The following is a 16,061-nucleotide window of genomic DNA, read 5'->3' as shown; positions in this document are numbered from 1 at the left end:
CCCTTCATATTCACATTCATATTCATATTCATGTGCTTCTTATCTCTCCATCCACTTCACAACCTTTTTATAGCACAGCTCTCTCTGTCCCTCTCATCTCTCTGCCTCTCTCCTCTTTTCACTTTCTGTCCCTGCTCTCTTCCTCTATTGCTCTCTGCTTTTCCCTCCTCCCCATCTTCTCTCGTTTCTTTCTCCCAGTATTGTTTTTTTCACTATATGAAAACAATCTGCATCTTATTCTGTCTGCGTTGTCAGAAGTGTCACTGTTTTCATTCATCTGTGGGCATGCACTGATATGAGCCATGTGCTAATATGATTCCAATATATGATCATTGTACATCACAATGTATTAAAGGGGAATTCCACCAGTTTTTTAAATTTCTCTATCCTTCAATCGTTGGGGCGTAAATAAAGCCATTCAGAGTGGTTTGATGTGAAATTATAGAGAAACTCACCCACTCTAATCCACACACACTTTCTTTACAGTGATGGTGATAGGAACCAGGGGTATAGCCATTTTATTTACTATCCAAAACCACCAGTGAACCTACGGGTCTTCTGAGTTTTTATATAAAATGTTAATAGTTATATAACAGTGGAATTTTTTAAAAAAATGCCCTGCGTGTACTGCTCCTCCATGAATTCATGTTACAAATCAATTTTAGGCCAGTCTTTTATCTCAGAACTATCGTAAAGCAATGTCTCAGCATATTTATAACAATTTCTTGTAACTGTCTGTGAGGTGAGCAGTTAAAATCGTAAGACATCTGGTTCCTGTCACAACGGTTGTGGCCAAAGCTCTCTACACTGGAACCTTTTTTTATTATATTTTACGTTTTATATAATTATTTTAAATCTCTGTCTTTTATCTTTCTTTACTTTTTTCTTATTTTATTTTTTTTATTGATGTACAAGACCTTAAATTACTGTCTTATACACTGGAATTTTAATTTTATTTCTTGTTAAGAACATTTGGCTGTTCTTTAGTATGAAAGGTGCTATATAAAGAAATATTCTGAATGACTAAATGTGTGAACGTTGCAGAAATTTAGAAAAATTTGTGGAATTCCCCTTTAATGATGTCATTAGAGGTACTCTACTGGAATTCCATGAACCAAGGAAACACCATGGAAAATAGACCATACAGCTGGGGTGGGAAATATGACAATATTTATATTCATAATGTCACAATATGCTTTCCTGAGCATATTTTGGAAATCGTCTATACTTGAAGGACACAACTGCAGGTTTCATTACAAACACAAGATAATTAGTACAGTTCAATTGGATTGTCACTGCACTCAGTTTATGGTGTAGTATGTGTGTGTATGTGTGTGTGTGTGTGTGTGTGTATATATATATATATATATATATATGTATATATATACACACACATATAATGTGGCATTTCTGCTGCATTTTTGTCTGTTTTAACCTTAGAAAAATTAAATACCATGATGCTTACGAAGATGTCTTAGTAATAGTTATATTTTTGCCATTTTGCCCACCCCAGTCATATAGGGCATTTTATATTAAGCAAATTAATGTTTTAAAGACATATCAGATGCTTAAACAAGTACACTTATTAATGCTCTAAATAGCGTGGCGAGTGTCCACACACAGCCTCTCTTTATTTTCCGCTACACAATCTGAATCATGGATTGCTCAATTTAATGCACACGTGAAAGAAACATCTGGAGTGTGAGGTGCCTCTTTAATGAAGCAACACATTCGTCTCAGGAGTCTGTGTTATAGGCATGGTGCTATTCATTGGAGCTCTTTCCAGAGATGGTTAATCTAATCTGCCCTTTGACCTTTACCCTCTGACCTCTCCCTGTCTGTGATCCAGGAGAGCTTAGCGCGGCTCCAGCGTGCCTTCGCCAGGAAATGGGAGTTCATATTTATGCAAGCAGAAGCACAAGCTAAGTGAGTGCCCTTTTAACATCCTTTCCATCAACAGTGGTCAAAGGTCAGATCTTATCTTGAGATCTTGTGACCAGCACAAATTCACTGACCTTCTAGCCGTTATTTTCGGGAAATGTTACCTGTGCTTGATGTGGAGCAGCCGTGCATTAGTTAAAGCCCACATCAATTATGTAAGCTTAGATACTCATAGTCAGATATTTGTGTACTTGTACAGTTAGACTTCAGTTTATATTTCAGCACTAGGAGACTAGGAGGGAAGTGTGTATATTTATATGGAAATTCAATTATTTGTGTTTTTTCCAAGCATGCTTTTCCTACATTTCCTAACATTTCATATTACACAGGTGGTAAGGTACACAGAGAAAACTAAGAGGTAATAATACTGAAAAAGCTGATAGTAGAATTTTTGTGGAAATCAAAGTATTGAAAAAGTATCATTCAGATTGTTTTGGCAAAAATATTCTTCTTTTGTAGAAATATTCTTGAAGCTTGTTTTTGTTTTTGTACACATTCAGATTAGTTACAAAAAAAGGTTCCAGTCACAGTGTTGTACCCAGCAGTCTTGGACTGCTTTGTAGTGGATTGTTCAGAGATATTGCTCTTTGTATTTGCACTTATAAATGTTCAACAGATATAATAATCTGAACTTGTCTTAGGAATGTCAAACAGTTTAAAGGCCATTAAAAAGTTGTATTTGAACAAGACGGCTACAGTCGAGGATTCTATCATAGTAACATACAGGGTGCTGCAGCTGGGCTTCAGACTGCACTACTGTATGCATTAATTAAAAAACAAATAGTGGCCCAAATATGGCTGTGGCTAGAATGTGAGGTGCTGGAAGTGAGTATATTTGACCCCAGTGGATTGCAGAGTAATCAAAAGAGTGTAGAGGTTAATAACATGAATATGGAATGAAATGAAAACACTCAATCACCAGTTTAGATATTGGAAAACGTATGTTTACTGGCTCACTGATGCTGATAAAGAGTCGACTACTTAGAGTTTGATGCTTGTAGTCCTGAAGTAACTTTTGTTGTTACCATAAAAACTGCATTTTTATACCAAACCCTACTAAGACATATCCAGCATTTAACACAAAATAGAGCCAAATTGCTTCTAAAGATTCTATGAAAATCTAGGTGTGAGCTTATTCTTTAGGCATTTCTGTTTGCTTGTGCTACTGCGTCATTTGCTATAAAGCAGCATTCATGTTGGATTTCTGTACTGAAGCTTTAAAAGCTGTCAAAGGATCTTAACTGAGCTGGGTTCTGCCTTCCGTCTGCCCAGAGTTGATAAGAAGAGGGATAAAATCGAGAGGAAAATTCTCGACAGTCAGGAGAGAGCATTCTGGGACGTGCACAGACCAGTGGTAAGTTGAAATTCATGTGTGTTTATACGCATGTGTGTGTGTGTGTGTGTGTGTGTGTGTGTGTGTGTGTGTGTGTGTGTGTGCACAAGAGAGCAACTGAAATTGCGTTTTTGCAGAATTTTCCAAGCTGACTAGATGCTGACTAGCCACAGCATCCTCCCATGTGAAATTTAGACTCACTTAAGGAACTCATATATTTTGTATATCCCCAGAGGTTAAATACACATTTTCTGGGCACGAGAGCTCAAGCCTCTACACTCACATTGAATTCAGTCTAATTGCTGGTGCCTTAGGATGCATGTCCTTAAGAGTAACTAGATTAATACAGCTATATAAACAACTAAGCACTGTATAGATTTGGTCTGTTTGGGCCTTTTACAGGGTACCAACACCTGTGCGGTGATACTTTCCTCTTTTGTATTTTTTTTATTTTCTTTATAGCAAGTAGCATACAGCAGTCAACAAAAGTCAGAAACAGCGACCAATTACAAGCTTCCAGCGTAGGAAAACAAACATATATTTAAGGGAAAATTATACAGAAGCTTCAATGACTATGAGATCAGATTAAGCAGTATTTATTACGTCCATACTTTGCCTTTATTACAGCTTTCATTCTTTTCTCACTTTCAGTTTTTCAAAGAAATCTGCAGGGATATTTTTCCAAACCTCCAAAATTCTGTCTTAGAAGTTGGTTGCATTTTCTTCTTCTCCCAATCCCAATCACAAATTTACACTCACCTGTCTATACAGTCTTATTCTGAAAGAGTTAAAGTAAAAGTAGAGTGCAGAAATAAAAAACACTGATAGATGTGATACTATACTTAGTGTTGGAGGACTTTTTTTTAATGTTTCCTCTTTGTTTTTCTGACCCTGAAAATGAATAGTTTGAACATAATGTTAATTTGACTATATTTAATGCTAATCAAAGGCCGATAGTCCTTTATCACTGTGACTGTCACCTGGGTTTAATTGTGTCAGTTTGCTTGGAGTTCGTCCTTATATGTTGACTTGTTGTACAAAAGGGAGTCCTTCTGTTAAACCGTTTGTTGTTTTGTGAGAAAACAGCTATTTGTGCCTCAGTGGCTTTGTACTAATCCTCCCTCATTAGCAATTTCATGCTAACTCTGCTAATCCTTCGAGCTGCAGCACTACTGAAAGATCCGCCATCCGCCTACCATGTTTGTCCAATCTGTGTTTAAGCGGGTTTTAGTCTTTGAACATCATTTGAATCAGTTTGCTCTCATTCCACTAGGCATAGACAGCTCTCAAAATGTCTGTCAAAGTATTTGACAAGACTGATATTTGAGCTTCAGCTTTGTTTGTAGCTGTGTGGCTGCATGCAGAAGTTTACGGAGTTTTGTGACTTTAGCTGTCACAAGTACAGATCTGTGTTTATGTATGCACCCATGTCTGTGTGTGTGTGGATTTCAGCCAGGGTGTGTGAACACGACAGAAGTGGACATCAAAAAGTCCTCCAGAATGAAGAACCCTCACAAAACAAGAAAGGTACTGCAGCAAAATATCAGTCATTTCAGCAAAACCCTCACCGAACTCATCAATGCATGATTATTTTCCATAGTCATTCAGGAATCACCTCACCATTTCATGTTACTGCAATATTCACTGTAAATATCCAGTCAACACAAGTTGTTCTGTTCTGGTCATTGCTCTACTCATTTTAAAGAATGCAGTATGCTCAATATGTCTTGGTCATTTGTGTATGCTGTTGAGAGCTTTTATGTTTTTTTCTGTTTAGTCTGTATACGGGCTTCAGAACGATATCCGCAGTCATAGCCCCACCCACACGCCAGCCCCTGAGGCCAAGCAGCCAACTGTGGAGGAGCTCCAAGAACAGGTGCAGTCTGATTGTTCTTATCAGTTTCTGACTGATAGTGAATTAGTGCATTCATTTATTGAAAAGTATTAAAAGGGAGTTTGTCCCACTTTTCCTGCAGTAAGAGCCTCTGCTCTTCTGGAAGGGCTTTACACTATGTTGAAACATTGCTGTGAGGAGTTGCTTGCATTCAACCGCAAAAGCTTTAGTGAGGTCATGTACTGATGTTGGATGATCAGTTCTGGATCACACCAACGCATCCCAACGGTATTGGATGGAACACCATCACTCCAGAGAACGCGCTGCTCAAGAGCCTAATGCTGGGGGGCTTTATACCCCTCTAGCCAATGCTTAGCATTGCAGCTGCTGCAGAGTGTTCCATGTGATTGGTCTGTGCCTTTATATGGAGACTGAAAATAGAACACCTTTGTTAGCAATGGGTGCACCTTAAAGTAGTTGAGTTCATTCATTAAAAAGGTGTCTAGATATGTTTGAACAAACCGCATGAATGTGTGCTACTTTGTTCTATACTTTGTTTAACCCAAACCTAAACTCAGCTGCCAAAAGATCAGCTCTGACCTCTTTATCTTTTTCCAATAAGAGCAGTTTTTGGAGGATGAAGGCATTTTTTCCTGAAGAGAGCAGCCAAAAGTCCCCACAACTGCAAAATGTTTGTTTTCATCACCCTGTGGACATTTCTTGCCCACAAATAGCTAAATACATTGCTACAAGCACACTGCCTAAGCCCTGATCTCTTTGTTCTTTGCTGTCTTTTCAGATCAAATTCTGGCAGGCACAGTTAGATAGACATCGATTGAAGATGTCCAAAGTTGCAGAGGGGTAAGTGTGTCTGTCTGTGTATGAGAGAGAGAGAGAGAGAGAGAGAGAGAGTCAGAGTCAGACTGAAAGAGAGAGAGAGTCTGTACTTTGATCTACCCTTTGATCCACATTACTTTACAGTGCTTAAACCTTCTCCTGTTATTGTTATTGATCCTCTTAACGGGCCGTCTAGTTCACACTCATGTTGAAAGACAAACATTATCTCTTCGGGTTTATGATGAAGTTGTTTTACTGACCAAGCGATATATTTTTATGCTGACATATTGACTTGCATGGTGCAGTCTGAAATACCTACTGCAGCTCACTGTTTTTTGAAGTCTATATAACTCATACTGCATGACTTATTAATTGCAAGGCATCTTTTGTAGTTTTCTTCATGTTTCTTTATTTATAACGAGATGCTTAACTGTTTGAGGGTGCAGATTTCTTGATGATAAGATCTAAAGCTATTGTTCTGCTTACATTTTAATTCCTTCTCCTATTTTTCTTTATGAATCATGTGAGTTAACATATGGCTTTAACAGAGGTATTGGGTGATCGAGTCATGAGTGGACAGTGCTAGTACTGGTGTGAACAGGTCCGATGTGTCTTGGAGACGCACTGTTACCGATGAAGAGTTTCTTTCCGAAATGCTGTCCGTCCATTTGTAATAATTTTGGTTATAATGGGATTTTGAAAACAGCAACAGCTGACGTATAATGAAAAACACATTCTTATTTTCCTTATAAAGGGGTTATAAATCATAGTATAGAATTGATTTTCCTTTTATGTGAAAAGCCCACACCCAGACAATGAAAGTCACACACTGTTGTTGGAAATAAACCTTGTATCTTCAAAATGTTAACTTTACAGGAGAAGGAAAAAACATGCATTACTTTTAATGTAAGTCAGTGGAACCAGACTTTTTCCAAGTCTTTTTTCAGCCGTTTCTTTTGGTCCATTCTTCATGAAATTTATACACAATGTAAAGGGTACCAGGCATTTTGTCAAAATTATGTCAAAAACTGAAAAAACACCAAAAATGGAGTTATGAGGTTTTCTTCCAACAGCAGTATATTTAAAGAGATATATACAGAGATTAAGGCTGTCAACATTAACATGTTAACACTCAATTAATCTGGAAACCTCAACACGTTATTTTTTTTTCCAAGTTTGACCCCAACTTCCTCCCATATTTCCCGTGCGGATTCACTGAAAGGCGCAAACATAGATAACATGATGACTGTGGAAACATCCCCTGGTGTGCTGAACAGCAAATTTAGTTTTAAAAAGCTTCCAGATGGGCGTTTAGATACAACTAATGTTCCATCTGGAGCTGGGTGACTAAAGGTCACCACCATAGGAACAGATAGCGCTTGCAGAATGATCACGGCAGCAAGGAATCTACCATCTAAGAATATGCCCTGTGCAGTGCACATTACACAGAGGGTGATCACAGCGTCTCTTCATGACAGTGGTTTTGTCGTTGCTTTAGACAAATGCTCTAAAATAGTCTGACTAAACACAGTCCTGCAAACACAGCAGAGCTGAAAGTTCAGCAAGCCTCTAATGGTCAAGTAGAGGAGACTCGTTCAGGATGTACCCATGCGCTGGAATTCAACTCTTGAAATGATAAAGCGTGTGTATCATCACAGCTGAGAGAAAAGCAGCTGCTTCTTTCTTTGCCACCTCTTCTGTTTGTTTATAAGTTGCAATTTATTCAATCTAAACTTTGATAAATGCCTGTACATTTGTACAAATAAGGATTCGCGGCAGACTGACGTAGTAAATGTGCCTGGTACCTTTCCTCCAGTCATGAAATCCAGTCATAAGTGGTCAGTGGCGGTGCACTGGAGAACCATGGAAATACCATGTGTAAACGCTAAATGTCTCAGGACAGATGTTAATAGCAGGTATGAACAGTCTTATAGTTTAGTACTACGCTACAAGGACTTATCACTCTGTTTTGAATCTTTGGTGTGTATTAGACTAGAGAGACTAATGTGCCGTCTAATGCCCTGTTACGAATCATTTGTAGTCTGTTAGGCTTCAGGGTGCAGTATAGATGGTCATACAATGAAATTTTATAGTTTTGTTAATTAGGTTATCGTGCTGACGGGAGCAATGTGTAAGAAATATTAAATGTTTTGTAGATTATTGAGCTGTATGTGGCAGTATGCAGAATATGACCTTGTTTTTTATTCTTTTGTAGCTTATTAGGCTACACAGAGCAATACGCAGACTACGATCCATTCCTCTCTACTCCTGACCCCTCGAACCCTTGGATATCAGATGATACAACCTTCTGGGAACTGGAGGCGAGGTGCGTGTGATAAACATACGCAAACACACAAGAACAAAGGCTTGAAGTGTGAGGATTTTCATGTCTTTAGGTATAAATACAGTACTGTGTCTTAGCTACTTTCCATTTATCTGGGGTAGTACCACTAAAGTTAGAATAAATGCAAGTAAACAAATAAACTTCTGATTGTTCTGTGTGTGTGTGTGTGTGTTTGTGTGTGTGTTAGTTTAAACATTTGCAAAGCTCTCCTTGATGAAGCCCAGTATTTATGGTGACCCTCCATTACCTAGTTTATCTAATCAGTCCTTCATTATATTTAATCAGGTGTGCTACTGATGAAATTTCACTAATCCATGTGATAGGTAGAGTGCAGCAAGGTGTCAGGAACCAAACGTGTTCTTCTAACTGTATTCTGACCAACATATCAATAACTTTGTTATGTTATATTGATATGTTATATTGTGTTTACTGCTGAAATACACTTACTGTGCAGATGAATAGTTTTTAGAGAACCATTTTTTTGGTTGCCTAATATTTTTGCACGGTAGTGGATTTGTATGCATGTATTAAGTTTGTAAATGTCAACCGTTCAATTTGGTTATAATTCTTGATGCAATTTCTACAAATTTAGTTATTTTGGTATTTTTTAATACACTGAATACACAAATATATAGTGGTATATAGTAGTGGCCAGGTTTGTACCATTTTGATTTATATAAATGTCTATATGATGTGTTTATTCATCTCTATTATGGTTGTAAATGTATAGTATGTATGTTTTTCATGTGTAATTGCTTGAGGCGGTTTGTGTATGTGTGTATAATGTATGTATGTGTTGTGCAGCAAGGAGCCGACTCAGAGTAGGGTGAAGCGTTGGGGTTTCGGGATAAACGAGGTTCTGAAAGATCCAGCAGGGAGAGAGCAGTTCCTCAAATTTCTGGAGTCAGAGTTCAGCTCGGAAAACCTCAGGTAACGCCACTGCCCCTTGCTGGTGATTCTGTGTACTGCCTTGTTGTGTCTTTTCCCTGTATGATGGAATGCAAATCTGAATATTCTCACTAGTTAGAATTAAGCAATATAGGTCTACATTCATCCTCTTACACCCCTTTTTTATTTTCATAGTCACTTTTCAGTCTCTTGATGTTCCTCAGTTGTAGTTTAATCTCTTCTTGTTCTTTATCTTTCGTCACCCTAGCTTTTTATTCTTTGTCACTGTCTTTTGTTCTTTCTTCGTCTCTTTCTGTCTGCATGTCCTAATTGCCCCTTCTTTTCTGTCTCTATCTTTCTTCCTGTCTCTCTCAGGTTCTGGTTGGCTGTTCAGGAGCTGAAGCGGAGGCCGATTCGAGAGGTGCCATCACGGGTGCAGGAGATCTGGCAGGAGTTCCTGGCTCCTGGAGCGCCGAGTGCCATCAACGTAGACTCCAAGAGTTACGACAAAACCACACAGAATGTCAAGGACCCCGGGCGCTATGCTTTCGAGGATGCACAGGTGCAGAAAATACTGTGTGTGTGGCAGCAGTTGTCTGCATTAGAATCTGTAGTCATTTGATGATTTGATGAATGAATTCGGTTCAGATTCAGATTTGTCTCTTTAGTTAAAGGGTAGAGTACAGCGAAAGTCGGACATCGGGTCAAATGGAACAAATAGGTTCCATGCTGTATTGCTCTGTGAGTGACAGGAGTTAATCGAAGGTAAACGTCTATGAATAATTAGCACAAGTGTTTTTGTCATACATTCGTTTTCAGTGGCTTCTCTCTGTTCATCATATTGGGCACGTCATAAATTGACCTCCTGGTGCATCTACCAAACAAAATGTCTCATCTGTTTAACTCACCTGCATTGATGTAAACAGACACTCCTGCTAAAATGAAAAAATATGCCATTGCTGTATCTGTTGTCAACATGCCTACTCACATCCTACAGTGGTGCTGCAGTAGTCTATGTACACATTCCGCTTAAAAGACTAATGATATCGTCTAATGAGATTTTGAAGATGGGTGGTGCTTTTGAAAAATGTTTTACAGCTGTATACATTTTTTTGTAGTTTTTTCATTGGTTTAATGCAGAAGCTAGATAGCTAACATGACTGCTATGAAATCGAATATCATAATGTATCCATATAACTACAACCCCAATTCCAAAAAAGTTGGGATGCTGTGTAAAATGTGAATAAAAGCAGAATGCAACAAACTGCAAATCTCACAGACCCATATGTTATTCACAGTAGAACATAGAACACATATCGGATGTTGAAAAAGAGACATTTTACCATTTCATGAAAAACAGTAACTCATTTAGAACTTGATGGCAGCAACGCATCTCTAAAAAGTTGGGACAGGGGCAACAAAAGACTGGAAAAGTAAGTTGTACTAATAAAAAACAGTTGGAGGAGCATTTATGAGTTATACCTAACTCACATGACTGAGCATTTTAGAAAGGCAGAGTCTCTCAGAAGCAAAGATGGGCAGAGGTTCACCAATCTGCAAAAACTGTGTAACTGTGGACTTTGGATATCCCACCATCTACAATACATAATATCATCAAAAGATTCAGAGAATCTGTAGAAATCCCTGTACACAAGGGACAAGGCCAATGGTCAGTATTGGATGCTCATGATCTTTGGGCTCTCAGGTGGCACTGCATTTAAAACAGACATGATTCTGTCCTGGAAATCACTGCATGGGCTCAGAAACACTTCAATTGTCTATGAACACAATTCACCATGCAGTCCACAAATGCAAGTTAAAGCTGTATCATGCAAAGAAGAAGCCATATGTCAACACAATCCAGAAGCACCACCGTCTTCTCAGGGCCAAAGCTCATTTAAAACGGACTGAAGCAAAATGGAAAACTGTTCTGTGTTCAGATGAATCAAAATTTGAAACCACGGACGACATGTCCTGCGGGCTCAAGAAGAGAGGGACCCTGCAGCATGTTATCAGCGCACAAATAAAAAGCCTGCATCTCTGATGGTTTGGGGTTGCATTAGTGCCTAAGCCATGGGCAACTTACACATCTGGAAAGGCTGAACAGTATATAGAGGTTTTAGAACAACGTATGCTCCCATCCAGACAACGTGCTAAACCATCCAGACAACGTGCTAAACCACATACTGCATCCATCACAACAGCATGGCTTTGCAGAAGAAGAGTCCAGGTGCTGAACTGGCCTGCCTGCAGTCCAGACCTTTTACCATTAGAAAACATTTGGCGCATCATGAAATGAAAAATCCGACAAAGAAGACCCAGGACTGTTGAGCAGCAAGAATCCTACATCAGACAAGAATGAGACAACATTCCTCTCCCAAAACTCCAGCAGTTGGTCTCCTCACTTCCCAGACGTTTACAGACTGCTGTTAAAAGAAGAGGGGATGCTACACAATGGTAGACACGGCCCTGTCCCAATTTTTTTGAGATGCGTTGCTGCCATCAAGTTCTAAATGAGTTAATGTTTTTCATGAAATGGTAAAATGTTTCACTTTCAACATCTGATATGTGTTCTATGCTCTATTGTAAATAAAATATTGGTCTATGAGATTTGCAAATCATTGCATTGTGTTTTTACTTACGTTTATTTACATTTTACACAGCGTCCCAACTTTTTTGGAGTTGGTGTTGTAAAATAACTGCCTCAGATTATAATTCCAAATGGTAAAAGCTTGTATCTGGCATCTACTGGCCTGTATTTCTTTGTGATTTTGTCAAATGACTGAGGCAAGACAGAGACAAGCAGCTAGGCTGTCAGTCAGGTTTGGTTGACACGGAGTCTAAAATGAGAATTCTGTCGAACCGATAAGGCTGTAGAATAACAAATAGCATATTAAACTCTTGTTTTAGGCTGGAATGCTTCTTTAATGTGTGTGTATTAATGGGTTTATTGTGTATGTCCATGTGTGCATTCCAGGAACACATCTATATGCTTATGAAAAGTGACTCGTACAGTCGTTTCATCAGATCCAGTGCCTACCAGGAGCTCCTGCAGGCCAAAAAGAAGGTAGGGCCAAACACATTATCCACCAAACCACCAGACCTCTATACAGCCCTACAAACAGAAACACTGCAGCCAGTTCAGAACCATCAGAGACAGTCCATCTCTCATCGACAAGACAGATAAGAATTATTCCATTATTTCAAAATCCACTGACATCTGAACTGGCACACTTGGAAAACACAGGCTCACACACACTTTGTAGCACTGTCTTGAACACACACACACACACACACACACACAGGTCTGTTCTCGTTTTTACTTTGTGTGTCTTTTGGTTTATGCTGATTGAAGTCTGGGAGTTTTCAGGACCGCAGAACCTCATTTGAAAAATTCACTCGTAATGTGGTAAGTGGGCGTGATCCCCCAAGTGACCGCTTACCTGACCAATCACTAGTAAGATCTGGTCAGATGACCCGTGTCCTGGTGCGTGAACCTGCCCCAAAACCTCTTTGATGTCACGCTTAATCTAAATCACGTGACGGTACTATTCTTTTACAGGATGAAGCAAACTGCCCTCTTCTCTTCTCTTCTCTTCTCTTCTCTTCTCTTCTCTTCTCTTCCATCCTTTCCTCTGTTTGTCTCCTCTCCTCTGCAGTAAAGTGTTGTGTATGTGTTTTTTTTTTTATCTGTCTTCTCTGCATGTCAGACATTTTGGCGTGGTGAAAAAATAGCACAGCTGCCAAAATGTCTTCTTGCTCACTTGTTTCTTTCTCCTTGCCCGCAGAAAAGTAAGAACTTGTTTTGAAGGAAAACAATGCTTCCAGGTAAATCCTCTCCAGAGCTACTCCTTCTGTCTTCACCTTTTACAGTGATAGTTTACTTACCCTTGTTAATGCATGTCTGTTCTCATAGCTTGTTTGTAATGTGCATCAGTGTGGAAAAAGCGCTCATCCATGCATAGACACAGTTTGATCTTTTATCTGATCGCTTCTGCTCTCCCTCTCACACTTCCCCTTTCTCTCTGTTCCTCTCTCACTTTCCCTCTTTCTTTCCTGCTGTCTGTCTTTGTTTCTTCTTTCTTTCTCTCTCTCTCTCTCTCCCTCTCTCTCTGTTTTCTTTCAGGGGAAATCTCTGGCGTCTAAAAGACTGCCTGCTGTTGTGCAATCCTGCTGAGCCTCGGAGAATTAACCGGGGACGAGGACGCTGTCACCTTCATCTCTGCTGTCTGATTGGTCCAGCCCCCGACAGCGGACCAATCACGTGCATGTCCAAGGGACTGAATTTTTACATCACTTTTTACTCGCTTTAATTTCTGCCTGAGACGGGGGGGAGGGAAGGGCATTTCAGGCTTCCAAAGGACAGGAGGATAATTTCTGAACGAGAGAAACAATGTCCAAGTCTTCTCCATCTCTCATCTGTCCAGCTGGACCACGTGTAAACTACATAAATGATGTCAGAGGTGAAACGAAAAAAAAAGAAACAAAAACAGCAACAGATTTAACAATGTAAAGCTGAACCTTTAAAAAAACACGAGAACACTTTGTAAACTCACAGCTGCTTATAGTCCAAGGCTTCAGAGATCAAGACTTTCTGTGCAGTTACGTTCCGTTTCATCGCCATTGATTTTATTGCACTATTTAAAAAATAATTGTAGAAATTTTGCTTGTCACACTTGTATGGCCACCGAGGAGACAGCTGCAGGCCATGTCTAATGTCTAGTATGTTCTTTTTTCTTTTTTTTCTTTCTGGTGGTGAGGGGTGGGGGGGGGGCACTTATCTTCTATGTTTATTTTTATACCATATTTAAAGACACTTTGACTTGAAAAATATATTAAAGCCAGTCCTTTATCTGAAAGCACTGCAATAATTCATTTTTATTGCTGAAGCAAGTAAATCATGTTTTGACCGATCTCAGCGGCATATTTGCCCCACAATAGCTGTGTTTATTTTCGGAGCATAGCTGATCTATGATTTGCTGATTTATTTATTATAATATTAAAACTGCTTCAACATACAACAGAATAGCTCTCACTGTGATTTACTTACCAACTTCAAAGGTCACAGCATCAGAAGCAACTCTGGCTTTTGACCACTAGATGGCGGTAGTTCTGTTCACATCACTGTAGTAGTAAAGGGACTTTGAGGGGATGGCAGTGCCAAAGCTTCTGTGATATGGAGGCTTATTATAGAAATAAATGTGGTATACTGAAGGGGGGCAATAAGGACATATTTATATCTGGGATATCGTAGATACTTAATGAACACTGACCAACTAGATGCTTCATTACAAAGAGAGCATAATTGGTCCTGTTTAATTAGTGAAGAGCAGTATATGAAATGTTTAATGAACATCACTGTATTTATCATGTCTCATAGTATTTTTAATGTGGCACTGCTGGTCCTTTTTTGTCCTTTCCCACTTATCAAATATGCATTTTGTGAAAATGTCTTGAAGCATTGAGATGTTATATTGGTGTCATATCGCCCACCCCTAGTATACAGCCCCCAGTACTAAGGCGTAAACGTCATTTGGTTGTTTCAGCTATGTTACTGTGTACCGCTGGTCAAAAGTTTTGGTCAAAAATGTTCAAAAATTTAAAACTGAAAATAATTTGTCAGTTTGCAGTAACAAAGCTTTTTATATCTTACATTTTTCTTTGCAGAAATTTGCAAAACTGAAGGAACAACATGTATCTCATGTATAAAGCCAAAGGCCAAACATTTTATCCCCCTGTTGAGATCTCAGCACTCACACCTTTCAAGTGTTTAAACCACCTTTGGGAAAAAAAAAGTTCTCATGTAAGTGCTTTTAACAAAGTGTGTACATTGTTATTCAGGCAAGACCTGCTTTTCATACCAAGGAAGACACTTTGATAAAGCTAAATGTACCCAGAGGATTACCACGTAGCTGTTTATGTGTATAGAACCTTTGCAGATTTTTTTTTACATCATTCAAAATCAACAGGGTGGCACGGTGGTGCAGTGCTGTTGCATCACAGCAAGAAGTGCCTGGGTTCGATTCCTTGGCCAGTCAACGAGGGTCCTTTCTGTGTGCATGTTCTTCCCTTGTCAGCGTTGGTTTCCTCCCACAGTTCAGAGACATGCAGTCAGACCAGTTGGAGATGCTAAATTGCCCCTCAGTGTGAATGTGTATGTCTGTGGACTGGCAAGCTGTCCAGGGGGTATCCTGCCTCCTGCCCAGTGACCGCTGGGATAGACTCCAGCACATAACACCCCCGTGACCCAGGAGGATAAGTGGCTTAGATAATGCGGTGTGTATGTGTGAAAAGTAACATAAAAATCAAATATTACTCTGAACATTTCAAAAGAAAATGAAATGAGCCTAAACTTTTGACAGGCAGTGTGTTGATGTGACCCGAGGTCTTTGGGTATAAGTACTCTGTAGGACAGTGATTCCCCTACTCTTCACACCTCTAATTCAGTTCATGAATAGCTTAATAAGCAGCTGGTTTTTGAATAAGGCATGTTAGAGTAGAGAGAACAGTCTATGTAGAACCTTGAGTCTGTAGGACTAGGATTGGGACCCATTTGGATATGAAGCACAAAAATTTATTCCAGAATTCCACCCTGAGAAGTTTCATACGTCTGACCCTGGTCTCGAAACTCTGTTCTCCAGATTCTTCTCCATAGCGCACTACAAAAGAAATCCACCTGACCGCAGTTTCAAAACAAACAGCACAACAAAAGCAACGCAGATTACGACAGTGGCCCGTTTCGTGCCACGGAGACCTTTCCCAGCGTATTTTGCACAGAAATCCCAAAGTGATTCCGTCTCTTGATGTGGTCTGCTTTGAGTCGGGAGAACGTGCAGAGCTGGGTTTGAGGGGGGCTAGCCCAGGGCTTCTGGGAACGAGAGGGG

The 16,061-nt window shown here is 39.5% G+C and overlaps 1 protein-coding gene across 2 annotated transcripts in view; it reads left to right on the top strand.

Moving 5' to 3' along the window:
- Positions 1–13,667, top strand: part of rgs7a (regulator of G protein signaling 7a) — a 93,618-nt gene extending 79,951 nt beyond the window's left edge. For both annotated transcript variants that reach the window (XM_036592826.1, XM_036592824.1), the window contains exons 8-18: positions 1,850–1,926; positions 3,214–3,295; positions 4,727–4,801; positions 5,052–5,150; positions 5,908–5,969; positions 8,161–8,271; positions 9,094–9,219; positions 9,553–9,739; positions 12,155–12,244; positions 12,966–13,005; positions 13,304–13,667. In XM_036592826.1, the coding sequence (XP_036448719.1) occupies positions 1,850–1,926; positions 3,214–3,295; positions 4,727–4,801; positions 5,052–5,150; positions 5,908–5,969; positions 8,161–8,271; positions 9,094–9,219; positions 9,553–9,739; positions 12,155–12,244; positions 12,966–12,986 (930 nt within the window). In that variant the 3' untranslated portion in view covers positions 12,987–13,005; positions 13,304–13,667. The remainder of the gene's footprint in view (positions 1–1,849; positions 1,927–3,213; positions 3,296–4,726; positions 4,802–5,051; positions 5,151–5,907; positions 5,970–8,160; positions 8,272–9,093; positions 9,220–9,552; positions 9,740–12,154; positions 12,245–12,965; positions 13,006–13,303) is intronic.
- The last annotated feature ends 2,394 nt before the right edge of the window (positions 13,668–16,061 follow it).

Source organism: Colossoma macropomum, unplaced genomic scaffold (genome assembly GCF_904425465.1).
Source record: "Colossoma macropomum unplaced genomic scaffold, Colossoma_macropomum, whole genome shotgun sequence".
Lineage (NCBI taxonomy): Eukaryota > Metazoa > Chordata > Actinopteri > Characiformes > Serrasalmidae > Colossoma > Colossoma macropomum.
This window is presented reverse-complemented; position numbering and strand designations above follow the sequence as displayed.